Genomic DNA, 17,553 nt, shown 5'->3' on the forward strand with positions numbered 1-17,553 from the left:
TATGGTTTTACTGGGTCACAATTTTATTAACACATGTGGGACCAATTCAGCAACAATTTGTCCAGAGTGCACGACCTTTCCTTTGCAACTCCTCTCAGAGAGTGGCCAATACCAGCTCCGTGCCTCAACTAAGGAGCCCCTGGGCCTGTGGCGAGGCCTCGCCTAAAGTTACCCAAGCAAAGGCTGGGTGGATAAAGCCAAGGGATTGCATCTGAATTGAACCAGACACCAAGAGTTGCAGCTCTGTTCTCTAACTTCCCTAAGAGCTATTTTGTTTTTAAGTGCTTGCATTCAGCCCTGGCTCCGTTGGGAGCATCATCTTCTGCTCATCAATACTTGTTCAAATTTTCTGCCAAAGTAAATTTGATAATCTGATCTTTCCAAGGGAATTTCCATGTCATTAACAAATCGGCAGGGAGAACACCCCCTTTGCCCTGACCACTTACAAAGAGTAAAAGATGAAAATCAGCATGCCCAGCTGGAAAGTTCAAATCCAAACAGAAAAAGCAACATGGAAGGGAAAGGAATGAACCCTTCGCCACTACAGCAGAAAAAAGCATTTGAGGGAGGGGTAAACTAAATAAGGATCCAAACAGCTTATCATCTCAATGAGGTGAGAATTTCCCAACTCTTCTTGGCCTTTGCAGGTCATGTCTTAATATCCACGATGGTTAATGAACCATACTAGTACACATCCATCCCTGTAGGCATGTACTGCTATGAAGTGTATCACTGCTGTTTGGAAAATGATTTAAAGGAATGCCATTTCCTCCTTTAAAACATAAACTTGGTAAAGATTCTGAGGGACCCAAAGTTTCCTGTATATCATCCATAATTGAAAGCAAAGAATGATCATTTCATATGAGAAACCATGTAGGTCAAGTGAGCACAACTTGGAAAGAGCTTTTACCACATTAAGCTAAGTGGATTACATCAGAGAAAGTTATGATATGAAAAGGCCCGAAACATTCTTGCCAACATACATTGAGGAAATTACAAGTCACAAAACTAGAGCTGTTCATGTTGAACATTATAGACTCAGGTAAGACTATTCCCCTACTGGTATCACTGGCAGACAAACTGGTGATGCACAGCAGTCCTGCGTGCAACCCAAAACAGCCTTTTGCAAAAGCCAATTAAAACATCTCCTCTTACATGTTGCTTCACTAGTACTTCCATGAAAACACTAGCAAAGGTTTCTACAGCCATCAAACTTCAATTTTTGTGTTATTTTATCATTTCTTTGTCACTCATCTGAGACTTTATGTTGTTAATGGTGTGGAAACAAACAAATGACGTTTGAACTCCAAGATGTGCCTGTAAATAACCCTAAGAACATAAAAAGGGTTTACTGCTACTGTTGAAACCTATCTGAAGTTGTATCACAGCACAGACACTTCAAGTACTCTGCATTCTGCATTCATTCACTAAAACATTTGGTTAATATTATTTTGTTCTCGGTGTGCTGATTTTTAAGATGTCACTTTTTCTGATGTACTGGAATATTACATATAATGTAATAATAAAACAGCATCTTCATCTCAGAGAAGAGAATGCCAGCTTGCTGGTAGGATCTCAGAATCACTAATTGCAACATCTTTCATAATGTTTCTCTGTCTCAGTTATTTTATCTTTGTAATGAACTGAACTATGATATAACCTGCAACTCTATATATAATCCATAGAAAATGCTTTATATTCTCATGCCTTAACAGAGGTAAAGTTCAAGCTGCAAAAATATTCAATAGATTTTCGTAAAAAGAAAAAAATGCAGAGATCCTCAGCTTTCTCTAGGGTGAAAAATAGAACGATTTTTTCTCTATACATAGGTACACTTTGCATTCAGTTTAAGTTCTCACCCTGCCCACTGAGGCATTGGGAAAAAAATGAAATCATGCAAAAGCTGATGACAGCTTGCCATCAACATACAGCATAGCCTGGACCCGATAGAGACATTTTCTGAAATAAATCAGATTTTGTCCTGATGAAAGCTGCTAAAGAAATAGGTTAACAAAAGAGATGAGCATCATTTTAGCAGCAGATTTTGGAAACATTCTAATGTGACTACAAACACAGTCTCATAAGTTAAGTATTATAAAGCAGAATATTTCCTTGAACATTTTCCTGTCAGTTTTGTGTGTGTATATATATTTATATATGTGTGTGTAAATTGTACAGTAAATAACTCCTAGCTGCTGCTAGGAAGACTCAATTTTCCTTGTCATACTCCATTTACCTGTTTTTCCATTAAAAACTGTCAGTTTTGAATTTTTAAGACCAAAAATGCAGGAGATAGCATCTACAAGTCCAGTGAAGTTCAAGGTATTATCTCCTTTTGGATTTTCCAGCAGCAACACACCATCTAAAACAGAAATTATGAAATTAAGATACAGTTTGGAAGAAACATGAATTTCAGTGATTTTCTAATGAGTTTTTCTAATGACTTCCAGCAAATTACTAAGCTAATTTAAAACTGACAACTCTACGTACTTCCAGAAATTTTTGTAGAAAGAGGAAAAGAGAAGAAAACAGGAAAACTGACTCAAATGTATTGCAGATTTAGTTATATTTGTTTTTATTAACAAAGTTAGTGTTGCTGAATTATAATCCAGTATTACATTGATTAAAAAGTGGCAGACTGTACGCCAAGATGTTCACCAGGTTAGTTATCTTCATTAATACAAACATGTTACAAAGCATAATTGCACTGACAAAAAATTGTAAACAAATTTAAGAAAAAAATTCCAGAGTACATTTAGTTTGTTCTCATTTTAATATATAACATTCCTACCTTGCTCGGTCCCATTAGCACAAACTTTGAGGTTGACGTAGGCACAGGCTGGACCAACACACTGGCACACACCACCTCTGACAAGTGTAAGTTGTAGCTCTGATCCCTTCAGCTAAAAAAAAAAGATACATATATTGCTTACATATTGTTTTACTGATTTTTTTCTTCAAACTTCATTAATATTTTTGTCTTTTTTATACTAAAAATCACTCATATTTTAATAAAACAGGAGATTTTGCCACTTCTTCCTTCAGAAACAGTGCTCCAAATATGAATTTATCTTTAATTTAAATTAAAGATGAATCAGCATTTAACGCGTGAAAAAAAGCGTAGAATAAACTGCCTCAGTGCGACTGTAGTCTCTCAAAATCTAACCCCAAAATGAATATATTTAAATGATGAAGGCTCTTCCAGAGGTAATTCAGAGTATCTGAACACAGGATGCTGCTCTCAGGTTGTCTGCTGAAACCTTCATCTGCCTGCACTGGCTACAGACAACAGCCAGGGCTACAAGTTGTCCCGATATTAAGTCTACTGCAGAAACAAATGTATTTTTTACAGGCCTTAAACCATAGCTTTGTTAAGACCATGTTTTCTCAAGCCCAGTTCTCTTCCTGAACTAAGTACAGGTTGATATTCCTCCTGAACTTATCCCAATTTTCATGAGAACAGCACTCTAAGTGATCGCCTAAGTCTAAATACATAATGAAACAGGTGTCATTCAGAAATCACTTAGATAAACAACTGGTAGTATGTTGCTATCTAAAACCTTTTTCTTAAATATAGTGCAAACATAGAAATGCCACTCAGCGCTGAGCTCCTACTGCAACCTAGAGAAAGACTGATGGAGCAGCACATCTTGTTTTGTGCTTACCTACTTTTACCAGCAACTAAAAAATCATTTTACAAGAAGCTGCTTTTCCCTCCCAATATTTTCTGAAAAAACAGCTAAAGTTTCTAGCTGTCTCTCAGAGCAAGCCTATGGGACAGGAATTCATAATTAATGGTCTTTATATAAAATTGATCCAGGATACTTTCACAGAAACACTAACCCTTTAATGTAACCAAAATGCTTCCAGAATAAATAGACTGCTTTTCATTTTTGTCCTAGTCTTCATACGTATTCAGCATCACACGGATTTCCATTAGTCTTTTTAATAACTTCTAGAGGTTTACTGCAGTGGCCCTGCCAGAACTGCTCTAACTTAGGAGCTCACTTGCAGCATTACACACTTGGGTCTTTCACCTTGCACCTGCTTTTGTACCTGAAAGCCCACAATGGTCCTTGTAAAACATTTTCCACTTCAGTGCTGCTTATCCACCCCCATCAACAGAAGACAGTCAACGCATAATTCAGTTTCAATGCAAAGCCTTTATGCCTCGAAGTGGTAGTACAAAACGCGTGCGCAGGTATGACCAAGAAAACCCACCAAGCATGGTCGGGTCTGATGCACTGACCTGCAAATCCACTGCACATCGCTGCAGCTATTTTAACTCTCCACAAAGGGCCAAACTTCTACCCTGAAAGAACTTCTTTAGAAAAAGCTTTTTCATTTCAGGTATTTTTATTCACTGCTGTTGCTGTGACAAGCTAGTCGCAGCAGAACACAGAACAGAGCATGAAACATCTGCCCTGAGCAATCAATCTCTACAGTCCCGGAAAGCGAGACTTCCGAGGAAGAATTCACAGCTGCACTAAAACCCCAGTCATCTGTTTCTGTCTGTAACCACTCTTTTAAATACTAAAATCTGACTAATAAGTCAGAAGCCCATCAAGTCTGTAAACACAGCCATTTAAAGGTGCAGAAAGCTCCCCACCTGGCAAAGACCACAGCTGAACTCTGCAGGGAGGTACGTTGTGGTGATTGAGACTCCTTAACCTATACTAAAAACAAATGGGAATTTACTTGCGAAGTTCGTCTTTACTTCAGATATAGTGCTTAACTTTGGTATGCAGAACTGGCAGTGAGTCACAGCTCATGTTCTTGTTTGGGGGAAAAGCAAGAAAACAAAAAAACAAGCCCAAGACTTTAAGCTAGCAGGCAGGAACTCTCAGCTCTATGGCCATCGCAAGATGACCGTCACCTGTCCATAAACCTACTCACCAATTGCAACAGCCACACAGAAGTGTGTTACTTCAGGTAAAATTCTGTGGGTTTTCCCCAGTCAGCAATCCAGTATTTGTGCAAATGTGTATTCTGATCCACAGACCTCTCTGGTTTACATACTGCTCATCATTCCAAAATCCAAACGGATGTCTGTTTTTGCTGGTATCCAGACAACAGCTATCAATTATAACCCTAATAACCAGCACCTTCTGTCAGGGCAAGATTTCATCGTTACATAAAGAGCATTATTTAAAACTAACAGACTCCTTGTTTGGCTACCCACAATGTTCTTCTGCACTAGAATCTGTTAAATTAAGCTTTAAAAAGCAGACAAATAATTGGGAGATGGGTGGAGAGGACATACTTGCACAGGCATGGAAGCCTTCACAGAAAGATGTAGTGACCAACAACAAAGCGAACAAACCACACAATTTCAGATGTAGGCTACCAGGCAAGTGTTTCCCAGCACTACGCATTTCTGCAGCTACTTTTACATTCTGAATTATATTTGGTGTTGATTTAAGCTGTCCATCAACAGCATCACAACCAGGTAAGTACCTAGAAGAAATAGCAAAATTTTCCAGACACCATATTCTCTACTTTTACAATGTTTTTCTTCCTCTGTGTTTGTCTCTAGATGAAACTACTGATTTTGAAAAAGGCCAAACACGCCTTTGTTTCAAATCCAACTTCAAAATTTCAAAAATTTAATTAATATAAAATGTTTCCCTTACACATGCTGCCAGTAGGACAGACAAAACATGCCTTCTTTTCAGCTATTCTCATAGCCCTACCCATTTTGTAAACCACATTGCAAGAACTAATATATCATAAGTTCTTGTCTTCCTGGGTTAGCATGACATTTAGATTAAAGAACCTGTTTCACCCATAATTCTGATAGGCATGAACGAACACAGTGAGTTTGCATAAAACCGAAGAGTATTCTTAAAACATGTCAGAAGAAACAGTCAAAGAAAACAAAGTAAAGTTCAAATCTGGTGATGAACGAATAAGCCAATCTGCAAAACTGCATTGTTACAAAAGTTTGAACTTCAGGAAGACAAAAAAACAAAGCATCCTCAAACATTAATAACTGAAGCTGGCCTTAAGTCAAGATGCAAAATTTAGCTTCGAAGGAGAAAATTTCTAAATACAAAAGCGTATTAACTTAAAGAAATCAGAACAACAATATTTTTGCTTTCTAAACAATGCACTAATCCAAATACAAATAACTATCTAAAGTACTTTAAGCTTACACAAATTGCAATTAACATATTTACTTCAGTACCCAAGTGGCTTCGTTTCCAAACATAATAGACAAGCAACAGAGCCCACCTATTTTCTTTTTTAAACCAAAAAGAAAAACATGGAAATTCATAAACATGAAATAATATCCCCTTTATCCCACAAATACTGACATACAAATTATCTGCAATCAAAACAATTGTTTCGGTTAAAAGCTTATAGGAAAATGAACTATGCAGTCAATGCTTTTTCCTCCTTACTTGAGTGGTCTCCTGGATGAGAACTTCTTTTGAGGTAGGCACCGGGTAAGGTTTTAGGGCAGCCTTTATTGTTGCAAGAATGAAATCTGTATGTTCCTTAATAACAGTATCCAAGTAGTCACCTTCTGGATATGATCTGTAGTACACTGTAATCTCATCTGTAGGAACCAGATTTCGCTGTAGGACACACCAAATACTCTGTTAATTGACCGCAAGCCTAAAAGAAGGATACTTGTTGAAGAAAAAAACGTATTAGGTATTTACCAGACATTCGTTTGAAGTTTCCCCAAAAATACTAGAATAAAGCAACTATTTTGTCAGAAGGGGAAGGAAGAGGCTTGAAACATGGTGGCACTATCTTCTAAAGATAATGACCGACTAAAAAGCACACTTTCCTCAAAATACCTCATTTACAAATTCATTTACTAACTCTCCCCCTTAATGAAATGAAAACTGATACTGAATTCTAACAAAATTCTGTTTCAGTAAGAAAATGGTTTCAAGGAAGAAAAAAAAAAACTTGTACCCTAATGCCATCCCAACAATAATTATTGTATATCTAGAATTTTATTAGTCATTTACTTTGATAACAGGAGTGGGAATCAAAGAATGACAGAGTAAATGCATATTAGCATCACGTTAAGTAATAAGCGAGACTAAGGATTTTGATATTCATTTAAACAAGTTACAAACTTAAGTCATTACAGAAATAAATATGAATCATCCAGTAACTTAAGACTTTTCATGGCCACATTTCTTCGTAATTTTACAAAGATACATATATATATATATACATACACACACAACGAAACGTGAAAGGGGAAGGTGACTATTTTAGTATACGTTTGTCATTTTTCATGCATGCTCTTAATGAAGATTAATACAGTCTCTAGCCCATTGCCACCAAGTTTGCTAATTAGGAAAACTCCAAATATGAGGGTTTATTTTAAAAAACTTGCAAGTTCAGAAACTTTTAAAATGGTTTGTCAAGAGTTACATATTAATGTCCTCTCCACATAAAGACTTTTTAGACCTGTAATCATCTCCCTGGTGATCCAGCTTTCTGAGCACAAAATGGAGGCACTGAGCACACCTCTTTTTGGATTATTATCGTAGAGAGAAGTTACATTGGTTCAAAGTGCTTTAACATAAAGGTCAGACAGCATCACTTATACGTATGATGAGAACAATTAAGAGTGGAATCATTTATGCCAATTGGTGCCAGAAATGCCTCCTGCAATTTGCTAAGAGGCGAGTCTGTTTCTTTTAGCAGTCCTAAGCTCAGAAGTCTTGGCTCTCATCAGTCCAGCGGATGTAACGCACCAGGACTGAGACAGAACAGATCACAGCACTTGGCAGGAGGAAGGCAGGCCCAAGAGCTGGTTAACTGGGAATGAACCACTGCTACGTGGCTGAAGGGAGAAAAACTACAGGGACTCTAAAAAAAAAAGTGTATCCACTACTGATGACATATAGTAACCTTAGGCATTGGTACGGGTTGCCCAGGGACGTGGTGGAGTCACCATCCCTGGGGGTGTTTAAGGAAAAGGATGGACCTGGTGCTTAGGGACATGGTTTAGTGGGTGATAGTGGTGGTAGGGGGATGGTTGGACCAGATGATCTTGGAGGTCTTTTCCAACCTTAATGGTTCTGTGATTCTATAGTAAGCTCAAGATTCAACTCTAGTTACTTAAAATATGGAAATTCAAATCAAAAAAATGATTTCAAGCCATTTATGTCAGATCAAAGTTAAGAGATCAGGGGTAAATGATACAGGTCTTCACATTTTAATTAACGACCTCGGTTTCTGCTACGTATTGCCCAAGAAGAGCTTAAAAGTAAATCGTCTTATTCCATTGCTTCCTAACCTTTTTGCGAAGCTTCTGAATGCGGTTAATCACTTCCCGGGCAACTCCTTCATCCACCATGGACTGGTCTGGGGTAACATCTAGCAGAACTAAAACCTAAGGATTCATAGAAGAGTTGAACAGGTGACAAACTTGAAACAAGCTAGTATTAACTCACAGTTACATTCTTCCTGTGCTCCTCACAAAATACCTGGTTGAAGAGAGTACTTTAACATCTCCAAAACTGAGAAGATAACCTACCACATACCAGGAGCCTAACTGATAAAAAAAACACCCCAGCTTCTCACCTCACCAATTCTGTTTCAATTTTAGAGGAATGCTTCCCTTAAAGCAAAGAATAAGAAAAAAAACAATAAAATACCTGAGCATCAGAATGTGCCTCAAACTGGGCAGATCCTCCCGCAGCCTGATCAAAGGTATACATGAGACGAAGATCTTCCTCATGAAGTTCATGTCCTTCTACAACAATGGTGCCTGCAGAATAGGCAGATGAAGAGTGTCTCTTACAATTAGAATAAAATAAATAAATAAATAAAAAGCTGAAAGCAAATTCCAGACTTAAAATAAATGAAATTTATTGCAACTGTCGTACAGTTAAACCACAATTAAATGCTAGTAGAACACACTGAACATTCAGATTCTCATTCAGATTTTTCATACTAACACTTCTGCAGGCAGAACTCAGCTCACACGCAGACTTTCTGTATACCCTTTGAATGAAACAGAACAGAACTTAAAAATAACCTGCATATTCAACTAAACGAAAAATTCACATTCAAGCAGTTAACTGAACAGATATAGCTGGAAAATTCACACCCGCTTGTAAATCTGCAATTGAAGCCATGCTTCCAGAATAAAAGCTGTCACACAAATACTCAGTTCAAATTTGACTCAGTCTTACAGAAAAACTCATTCCTTACTCCATTTTGGACATACAGTAGAACTTAAACAAGTGAACAGTGTAAGATTAGTATACACAACCACTTCAATTCTACAGTCACAAAAATAGATTAAAAAACAAATAAAAAAACTCATACACCCTCTTCTCATTAACATGAACTGTAATACAGATGATAGCTGGGAGGTGAGCTTTAAGTTTCCATAAGTCTAGAAAAGGATACTTTTGCATCTGTTTGATTAATATATATAAATCAAGTGCAATTACTTGGATTTTTCTGATAAATCCCAAATCTCTTTTTTTTTTGGACAATTTTGTCATGGCTTAGCAGTTTGTACCACCATATACCTGTCTCCTGGAATTCCTCCAGCTGCTCACTCTTCAGCTCTTTGATTGCAGCCATGACAAGTTTAAATGCACCTTTCAGGCGCTTCCCAAGCACCATGTGATCTGGTTCCGCTCTCAGCCGGACTCCGTATTTATCTTTGTTAGTAGATAATGTCACTTGACGTACGTTAAGCTCCTGCATAAATACACCAAGAGGAAAAAGGAAGCTAAAGAACAGCCATCTCTGACAACTCTTCGAAAGTCTAGAAAAGCAAGGGCCACAGAACTAGGAAAGTGGTAAGTCCCAAGCTGCAAATTTTATGAATGGTTGCTTCTGTGAACCAAGTAATTTGCCAACACAGCAACAGCAAATAAACACAACCAATGCTGAAACTGTTCTTCAACAGAATATCCTATTCTCATCTTCAGCCTTTAGGAAGACATTTCACCAATACCAACAGACACCAGTCAGCTCTCAACTCAAATCAGATCCATTTTCAACAAGCTTTTTTATTTTACTGTTACAACTGCCTGGAAAGTTAAAACTATTACTTCTGTGTGCAGTGGCACTAGAAAACGGTCTGGCAAAATTCAGCAAGAAAGATTTTACTAAAATACGCCTTTCAAATGCGGTTAGCCAGAGAACTATAATGAAAATCTTTGCTTTAAGTCATACAACTGTTACTGCTCCATCTTGTCTCTTTCCTTTTGTTTATTCTAGGTCCTTATTGTACAGAAAAACACCTTGCTCAGACAAACCACAGTCAAAGCTTTGCAGCACAAGACTACCAAAGATCAGTGTGCAGGGGCAGCCACAAAAGCTTATAAGCATCTGTCATCTTCAGAAGGAATCCAAGGACGTCATTTTGCCACTACAAAGAACCATGGGTGGGCCCATATTTTGAGTAACGTGCAGTTTTTGTCCCCATGTTTGAATGGTGACATGGTGGTGCTACAGAGAGAGTTTTATGGAATAAAAACTGATTAAGAGGACAGCGTTGCTTCTATATGAGGAGAGACCAAAATGTCTGGAGCTCTTTGGAGAGAAGGATGTTCAAGGGGAATAAGACTGAGGTTTAGAAAGTTACGAAGGAGGTAGAGAAGGAATGTAAAAATGATATACCAAACCTCCAACTGATCCCTCGAGTTACGGAGCATGCAGTGAAAACAGTTGCAGATGGGTGTAAAACACATCAATGGCAAGGAGTTAAACCTTGGAACCTAATGCCATGGGAGGAGGAAATCAGGAGTGTACCAGCAAATTCAACAAGGAATTACACTCACGACAACAGGCAGGCAAGAAGATATTAAAAGGAATAGGCAGAGATCTATCCTTAAACATCTTTAATACAACAACTGCAAATGGCCGACTCTGGAATGAGTCTACTGAAAGAAGTAACCAGACACTTGTGCTCTGTAAACAGCCCTTGCTATTGCAGGACACACCGTACACTGCTAGAGGAGCTGTTATTCTAAGCCACTAAGTCACTTCTTATGTTCTTAATTAAAAATATTTTCCTCATCATATAAACATATTAAAATCACCATTAAAAACATAATTGCACACCCAGATCATCATACAATGTCAAATTCAAAAACACACAGTGAACTCTACACTTCATTCTATCCAAGAAACAAATGCTTCACACACATAACTAATTACACCATGAACTAATGCCTTGGTATACCTCCTATAAATGAAAGAACCCTGTATCCCAATGTTATTTTGGATCTTCAAGATAGCTTTACAAGGCAGGGAAAAAAACAGGCTAAGAATGAAACAAACAAAGGCAGAACTTGACAACAAAATTCCCTGTTTCACATGGTCTCGCTCTATCCTTGCTGTAAAATACCAGGGACAGAACTTGGAAAGTCTGAATTGCCAACATGCAGCTCTTCTACAGGTACAAAACTGTGCATATCTGAAGCACATTACACTGTAATTCTGTAGAGTTTGCTTGTCAGATTGCCCAATACTTGAAGCATTGAATACTTGGAGTTGTGTTTAAATCTCCACCAGAAGGTTGTTAGAGTTCACATTGACATGACACAGAATCAGCAAGTGCATTTGGCAAGCAAGCTACTCCAAGTCTTGCAGGAAGCAGAAGTAAACAGTAGCAGAAAGGACTAGCAAATAGCCAGACATTTAGACTGAGAAGTAACTCTTAAATACAACCTCTGAGCTTGAAGTCTAATTCCCCAGGAAGTTCTACTGGCATGAGGAGCCACAAATACAACTGAATCTAATTTTATTTAATACATCTTTTAGGAAATCTAATGAAAATTATGTATTTCAGAAATTCAGTTTTAATCGAAATGAGCCCACAATTGGTAAATGACAACTGGGGGGGCGGGGAGTAGCAATCTAAAAAATTGCACAAGTTTAAATATGATTTTGGGCCTCATTAGATAAATTACACATAAGCCATCTCCATCAAGACAAATATCCTATGCTAATTTGATTAGGAAACCATTCTTCTGTATACATTATTTGTTACAAAACTAAAACAGTTCTTAAAAAAAAAAAAAGCAAATCTGTATCTTGGATTTCTTTATAATTGTCTCATTGTAGTGCTTTGATTTAAAATAGTGCTTATTATTACCTTCTCAATAAATCAAAATCATCTATACCTGCTAACACTCATATACACAAACTGAAGCAACTGATTCTTCCTCCTCCCAGTTGGAAGAGCTGCATATTCACACGTTCTCAGTGCTGTACAAGGGCCTTCAGTTTGTGCCAATATTTCACGTGCCAGACATGATCAGACTGACCTGCAATCCACCTACCAACTGCATCCAATTCTCAGAACAGAGAAGAAATGCCAGTGCTGTGCTTCAGGCTGGGCTGGGCCTTTTACTTACATGGAAAATAAATATTAGTTATGCAACACTGTAAGAAACCAAATACTGAAGGACCACACACACTGTTACAGTTTACATGTCAGTTAGCTCAGCCCATTCACTGATTCAATCTACTGTATTGCTGTGACACTATTAACATTATGAAGCACTGGTAGACCTTGAATTTGATGAAGGGGGAGCAAATTATCTCGACGTTATTATAGCCATATGTAGAAGTGAGGGTTGAAGAGTATACAGAAGTCCAATGCAAACAAGACACTGATTGTGCACAGAATAAAATTTACTCGGATAAAGACCATTAACTAGAAGTAGTTAAGAAGAAAAGCCCTGAAACTAGTGTTGTAAAAGGCTTCAGCTACTAATGAATAAAATGCAACCACATCGAACAGTTATTTCATTTTGTGAGCTTGGTTCATTTTGCATGACAACTCCATACTCTGGACAGTTCTAATACTAAGTTCCATTTATTTAAATTATTTTGTATGTTTTGATGATGAGAGTAAGACTACAGATCAAAGAATACAGTTATTATTTTTAAAAAGCGATCAGCATTTTTCAAAGAATTGACAACTGTATTTTTCAATGTCTTTAGTCGGCAACTGCATGAGATCAAATGGTGCAAATTTTCTTAGAGATTACCTCTGGCACTAGAAACACACCTCTGACAGCAACCAAAGGTTCTGAAGTTCTGAATATGGAAGGAGGTTGATGAAAAAAACTGCAAATAATACTGCAAACAAATACTACCCACTTGCCCATATTCATTGATCTCTACAGCTGTGAGCTGTCCTGGTAAACAACTAAATTGATTGCAATGCAGTACAAAAAAAACACATATCACGCTTTTGCATCAGCCTGATGAATTTTAAGATACAAAATACTTTGTGCTATTTTTTATTATGCATTTGTACTTCCATAAAGATATTTACGTTTGTTGAAACTCATCTCCCTAAAACATATATGTTAACTTTGTTTGAAATAGCAAATTAAGTGAAACCTACTTTTGCATATTCATCCAATTCTGCAATAATTTATCAAGTTGTTAGGTTCTTTTGTCACCTTTTACCAGCTGTACAAGTTGACAGCAAATTTTTCCACCTACCTTTTTGAAGTAATTTGAGTAAGCAAACTTCATCTCCTTTAAAACTGGATTCTGTACAACCCTTAATTCCAGTTTTCTGATGAAGAAAATGTGGTAGACACTAACCTAAACTTCAAAAATTGTGTTATTGGTACTGAAATAGTTAAGAATAATAGTAATTTTGAAGTGGCATCACAGTTGCCAAGTCTAAGAGAAATAGTCAATAAGCTAACATGACAGAAAAACCTTACCAATCCTACTTGCAAATCAATTAAGATTTATGTTTTTAATCAAAATTCCTTCAGTGCACAATTCTTAAGAATTTAAGTCCCACAGTAATTAAAAATGAACAAGTATATAACATTGATCTAAAATATATCTCATGCGACAAGCCATGACTCCCTTAGCCAGTGCTCTTAAGTTACCCCCGAAGAATTTTTGGAAGCCTGGTGCAGATGCATACTTAGGCTGATACATGATTGGGAGTTTAAGAGGTCCTCTCCCCTGCTTCAGTCATCTATTGAATTCCCTGTCATCAGCTGGCACAGCTGCTGTCACCAAGACAAGCATGATGACTTGATCTTGCTCATGTTGATGCACATTTTTGTTTTCCTTGTCAGGACAAAGTACTTCATCTTGACAATGACAACTCGAACCAAAAAAAGTTGCATCAGATTGTAAGCATGGGACAATTTTCTGTTACAAAGCTCTCTCTAGACAGCCCCATCAAAGGGAAGAACCCTTAACCTACCAAGGACAGGGATACAATAGAGATCATACCATTTCTGGATGAGGAAAGAAATCCTTATAATACGCTACTGCCAGACTTATTACACTCAAAAAAGAACTTGTAACTCACACCTTCCAAGACACGTTTCCCTATTTATGTTACATAACCTTATGGAAGGAAAAAAAATCATTAAGTGTTAAACATCATAACTTTATGCTTCACATCCTACCAGCATGCATTAGTACAGCCACTGGAATTGACTCTGTCACAATCATATTCCAATTGATCTGGAAAGTGACAGATTTAGACAAATTAAAGTTAACAAGAAGGTCAAAGACCAATAAGCCATTACAGAAAAACAAACCAAAGATAGACTGCCAAATCTGCCAGTCCTTTATTTTACCAGCAGTTCTGAGACCTTAAGTTGATACACCATGGAAGGAATTTCCTGAAGACAGAAATAAGACAGTAAGTTCCTCAGCAGAGTCAAATTCAAAGCTTCAGTATTGTGGATGGAGATGAAGGAAAGGAACCAATCTGAACTGCAACGCATTTCCCACCCAGTTACTGTCCATTCACCCATTCAAAGGAGCCACACACTAACATGACAGCAGCTGGGAAGTATACTGGAGATAAAACAGAACAAAGAATTCAGTTGCAACAGTAATCTGTTTTTAGTATATCTGCCACAAGCACTTAAAACTCAGGAGAAGGACAAATTTAGAAGTATAATGAAAAATACATCCCGTGGCTCACCTATCCATATATGAAGCTATCATGAGAGGAAAGAGAAAGAAGTCTCATAAGCTGTGCAGATGTACAACTACACCACTGTTCAAAATTGTTTTCTTTTCTTTTTTCCTCACGTAAGTAGAGATTATTTTAAACGATTAAGATTTGAGAAAACAGGATGTAAGAAGGATAAAGCTTGCAGTTCACAGGTATTCAGAAACTGTATTAGGACTTCTATGTGAAATCTCTTGTAATAGTTAAACGTGTCAATAAAAGGTGGTAGTGGGGGGGGGGGGGTTACTTTTGGTGTTACATTATACTTGGTCTCTTTAATGAGGATTTGTAATTACGCTAATATTCCTCCCTCAAAAAAGGCTGTTAAAGGAGGTGTTAAATAGGGAAGACCGTCTGAACAGCTACCAAGGTGGTTTGGTTTCCAGGGCCCCTGGACAAAGTTGGCATGCATTCTATGTACATTCATTGAATTAAGAGACAAACAAATACAATGGGACTGTGTAAGGAAATGATTGAAGTGAAAAATCCAAAAAGATTTTCAGTACAGAAATTAGCCATGAAATAACCCCCAGTTTATTTTCTAGTGCCAGTGCACCCTCAGTAAGTTTGCAGATGACACCAAGCTAAGTGCGTGTGTCGATCTGCTCGAGGGTAGGAAGGCTCTGCAGGAAGATCTGGATAGGCTGGACTGATACTGGCTGAGGCCAACTGTATGAAGTTCAACAAGGCCAAGCCCCAGGTACTGCACCTGGGGCGCAACAACCCCAAGCAGAGCTACAGGCTGGGAGATGAGTGGTAGGAAAGCTGCCTGGCAGAGAAGGACCTGGGAGTACTGGTTGATAGTCGGCTGAATATGAGCCAGCAGTGTGCTCAGGTGGCCAAGAAGGCCAACAGCATCCTGGCTTGTAGAAGAAGCAGTGTGGCCAGCAGGGCTAGGGAAGTGATTGTGCCCCTGTACTCGGCTCTGGTGAGGCCGCACCTCGAGTACTGTGTTCAGTTTTGGGCCCCTCGCTACAAGAAGGACATCAAGGTGCTTGAGAGAGTCCAGAGAAGGGCAACGAAGCTGGTGACGGGTCTGGAGAACAAGTCTTACGAGGAGCGGCTGAGGGAGCTGGGCTTGTTCAGCCTGGAGGAGAGGGGGCTCAGGGGCGACCTTATTGCTCTCTATAGGTACCTTAAAGGAGGCTGTAGCGAGGTGGGGGTTGGTCTGTTCTCCCACGTGCCTGGTGACAGGACGAGGGGGAATGGGCTAAAGTTGCACCAGGGGAGGTTTAGGTTGGATATTAGGAAGAACTTCTTTACCGAAAGGGTTGTTAGGCATTGGAATGGGCTGCCCAGGGAAGTGGTTGAGTCACCATCCCTGGAGGTCTTTAAGAGACGTTTAGATGTTGAACTTAGTGGTATGGTTTAGTGGAGGACTTGTTAGTGTTAGGTCAGAGGTTGGACTAGGTGATCTTGGAGGTCTCTTCCAACCTAGACGATTCTGTGATTCTCTGTGACTCTGCATGCGTTCTGCCCAATATCGACACCCAGTAAGCACTATTAAAATTCTGCTTTATTAGCCAAGAGCTGCTATTTGAAATGCAATTCCTTCCTCCCAACGACATATCCAGTTACAACAAAGTAGTCATGACATATGTCCCCAGGCAACACAGTCAAAGATCTGGGTGACAAGCAATCATCTATCCCAATGAAAGGCTACTACAGAAAGAGGAAATTAAGACTGTTCTTTTAGAACAGTATTGCTTAAGTCTTTCTTCTTTCCTCACTGCCTTCCAGAGTGGTTCTGGAAGGCCTCCAGTCTTACGCTGGAGATATTTACCTATTTTACTCTTGCTCAGTGAAGCAATTAGAAAGCCCTTAGGCTGCTAGCTCTGAAAAACTGCACATAGCATAGCTCATGATATCAAATGCATGATCACGATAAATTTAATTATTAAGAACCGAGGGTTTGCAAGTTGTTTTCAAGGCACCAACATCTAGAAGAACATTTAAATGTATACTTGGCATAGTAGCTTTTTTTTTTCTTTTTTTTTTAATAACTAAAAACACCATGGTTAATCTAAATTCATCATCGCAGCTGAAAAGCTGTTTCTTATCACTATTCCCTCTTACTGTTTGATTACTCTTGTACATCACTGATGTGAAAGAAAGTGCATATAAAGTCTATGTGTAATGAAATTTAATTGAACATAAAGCTAAAAAAAACATATTCTACAAACAATCTGGTAAGCAATCAAAATGTAATAGGCTTTGTGCCTTCAAAACAACTGCTGAAATGCAGTATTGAAGTTTAAAAGATTTATTTATAGCATTAACATATAAATAAATGAAGTTTATTTATAAAAAAAACTTTTTCATTTCACTTCTTAAAATACTATGGATTTTTACATGACTGACTAAAAGCAGAAAGTCCAGCCAACTTCAGGAAGTTAAGCTCAAAAAAACAAGAAGGTTTGGTTTATTTTACTTTTGAATGACAAGGCTTTTATCCAAATAAAGATTTAGAAGTAGGGCAGAGGCTGCATTTCTCTAATGGACACATATTAGAAGAGTATTTCATTGGCATACAGGAGCAGATAAGTATATGAAATTGTATGGACTAAGACCTTATTTATTTGACCTTTTATTTG

The 17,553-nt window shown here is 38.0% G+C and overlaps 1 protein-coding gene across 5 annotated transcripts in view; it reads right to left on the bottom strand.

The window, feature by feature from the left end:
• The window catches only part of IARS1 (isoleucyl-tRNA synthetase 1), a 118,895-nt gene that overhangs the window by 10,496 nt on the left and 90,846 nt on the right, over positions 1-17,553 (bottom strand). For all 5 annotated transcript variants that reach the window (XM_083796504.1, XM_083796501.1, XM_083796502.1 and 2 more), the window contains 6 exons: positions 9,519-9,693; positions 8,634-8,746; positions 8,273-8,368; positions 6,405-6,581; positions 2,792-2,903; positions 2,237-2,362 (listed from right to left, as the gene is read on the bottom strand). In XM_083796504.1, coding sequence (XP_083652630.1) covers positions 2,237-2,362; positions 2,792-2,903; positions 6,405-6,581; positions 8,273-8,368; positions 8,634-8,746; positions 9,519-9,693 — 799 coding nt within the window. The remainder of the gene's footprint in view (positions 1-2,236; positions 2,363-2,791; positions 2,904-6,404; positions 6,582-8,272; positions 8,369-8,633; positions 8,747-9,518; positions 9,694-17,553) is intronic.

This window comes from Anser anser (assembly GCF_964211835.1).
Source record: "Anser anser genome assembly, chromosome: 12".
Classification (NCBI taxonomy): Eukaryota; Metazoa; Chordata; class Aves; order Anseriformes; family Anatidae; genus Anser; species Anser anser.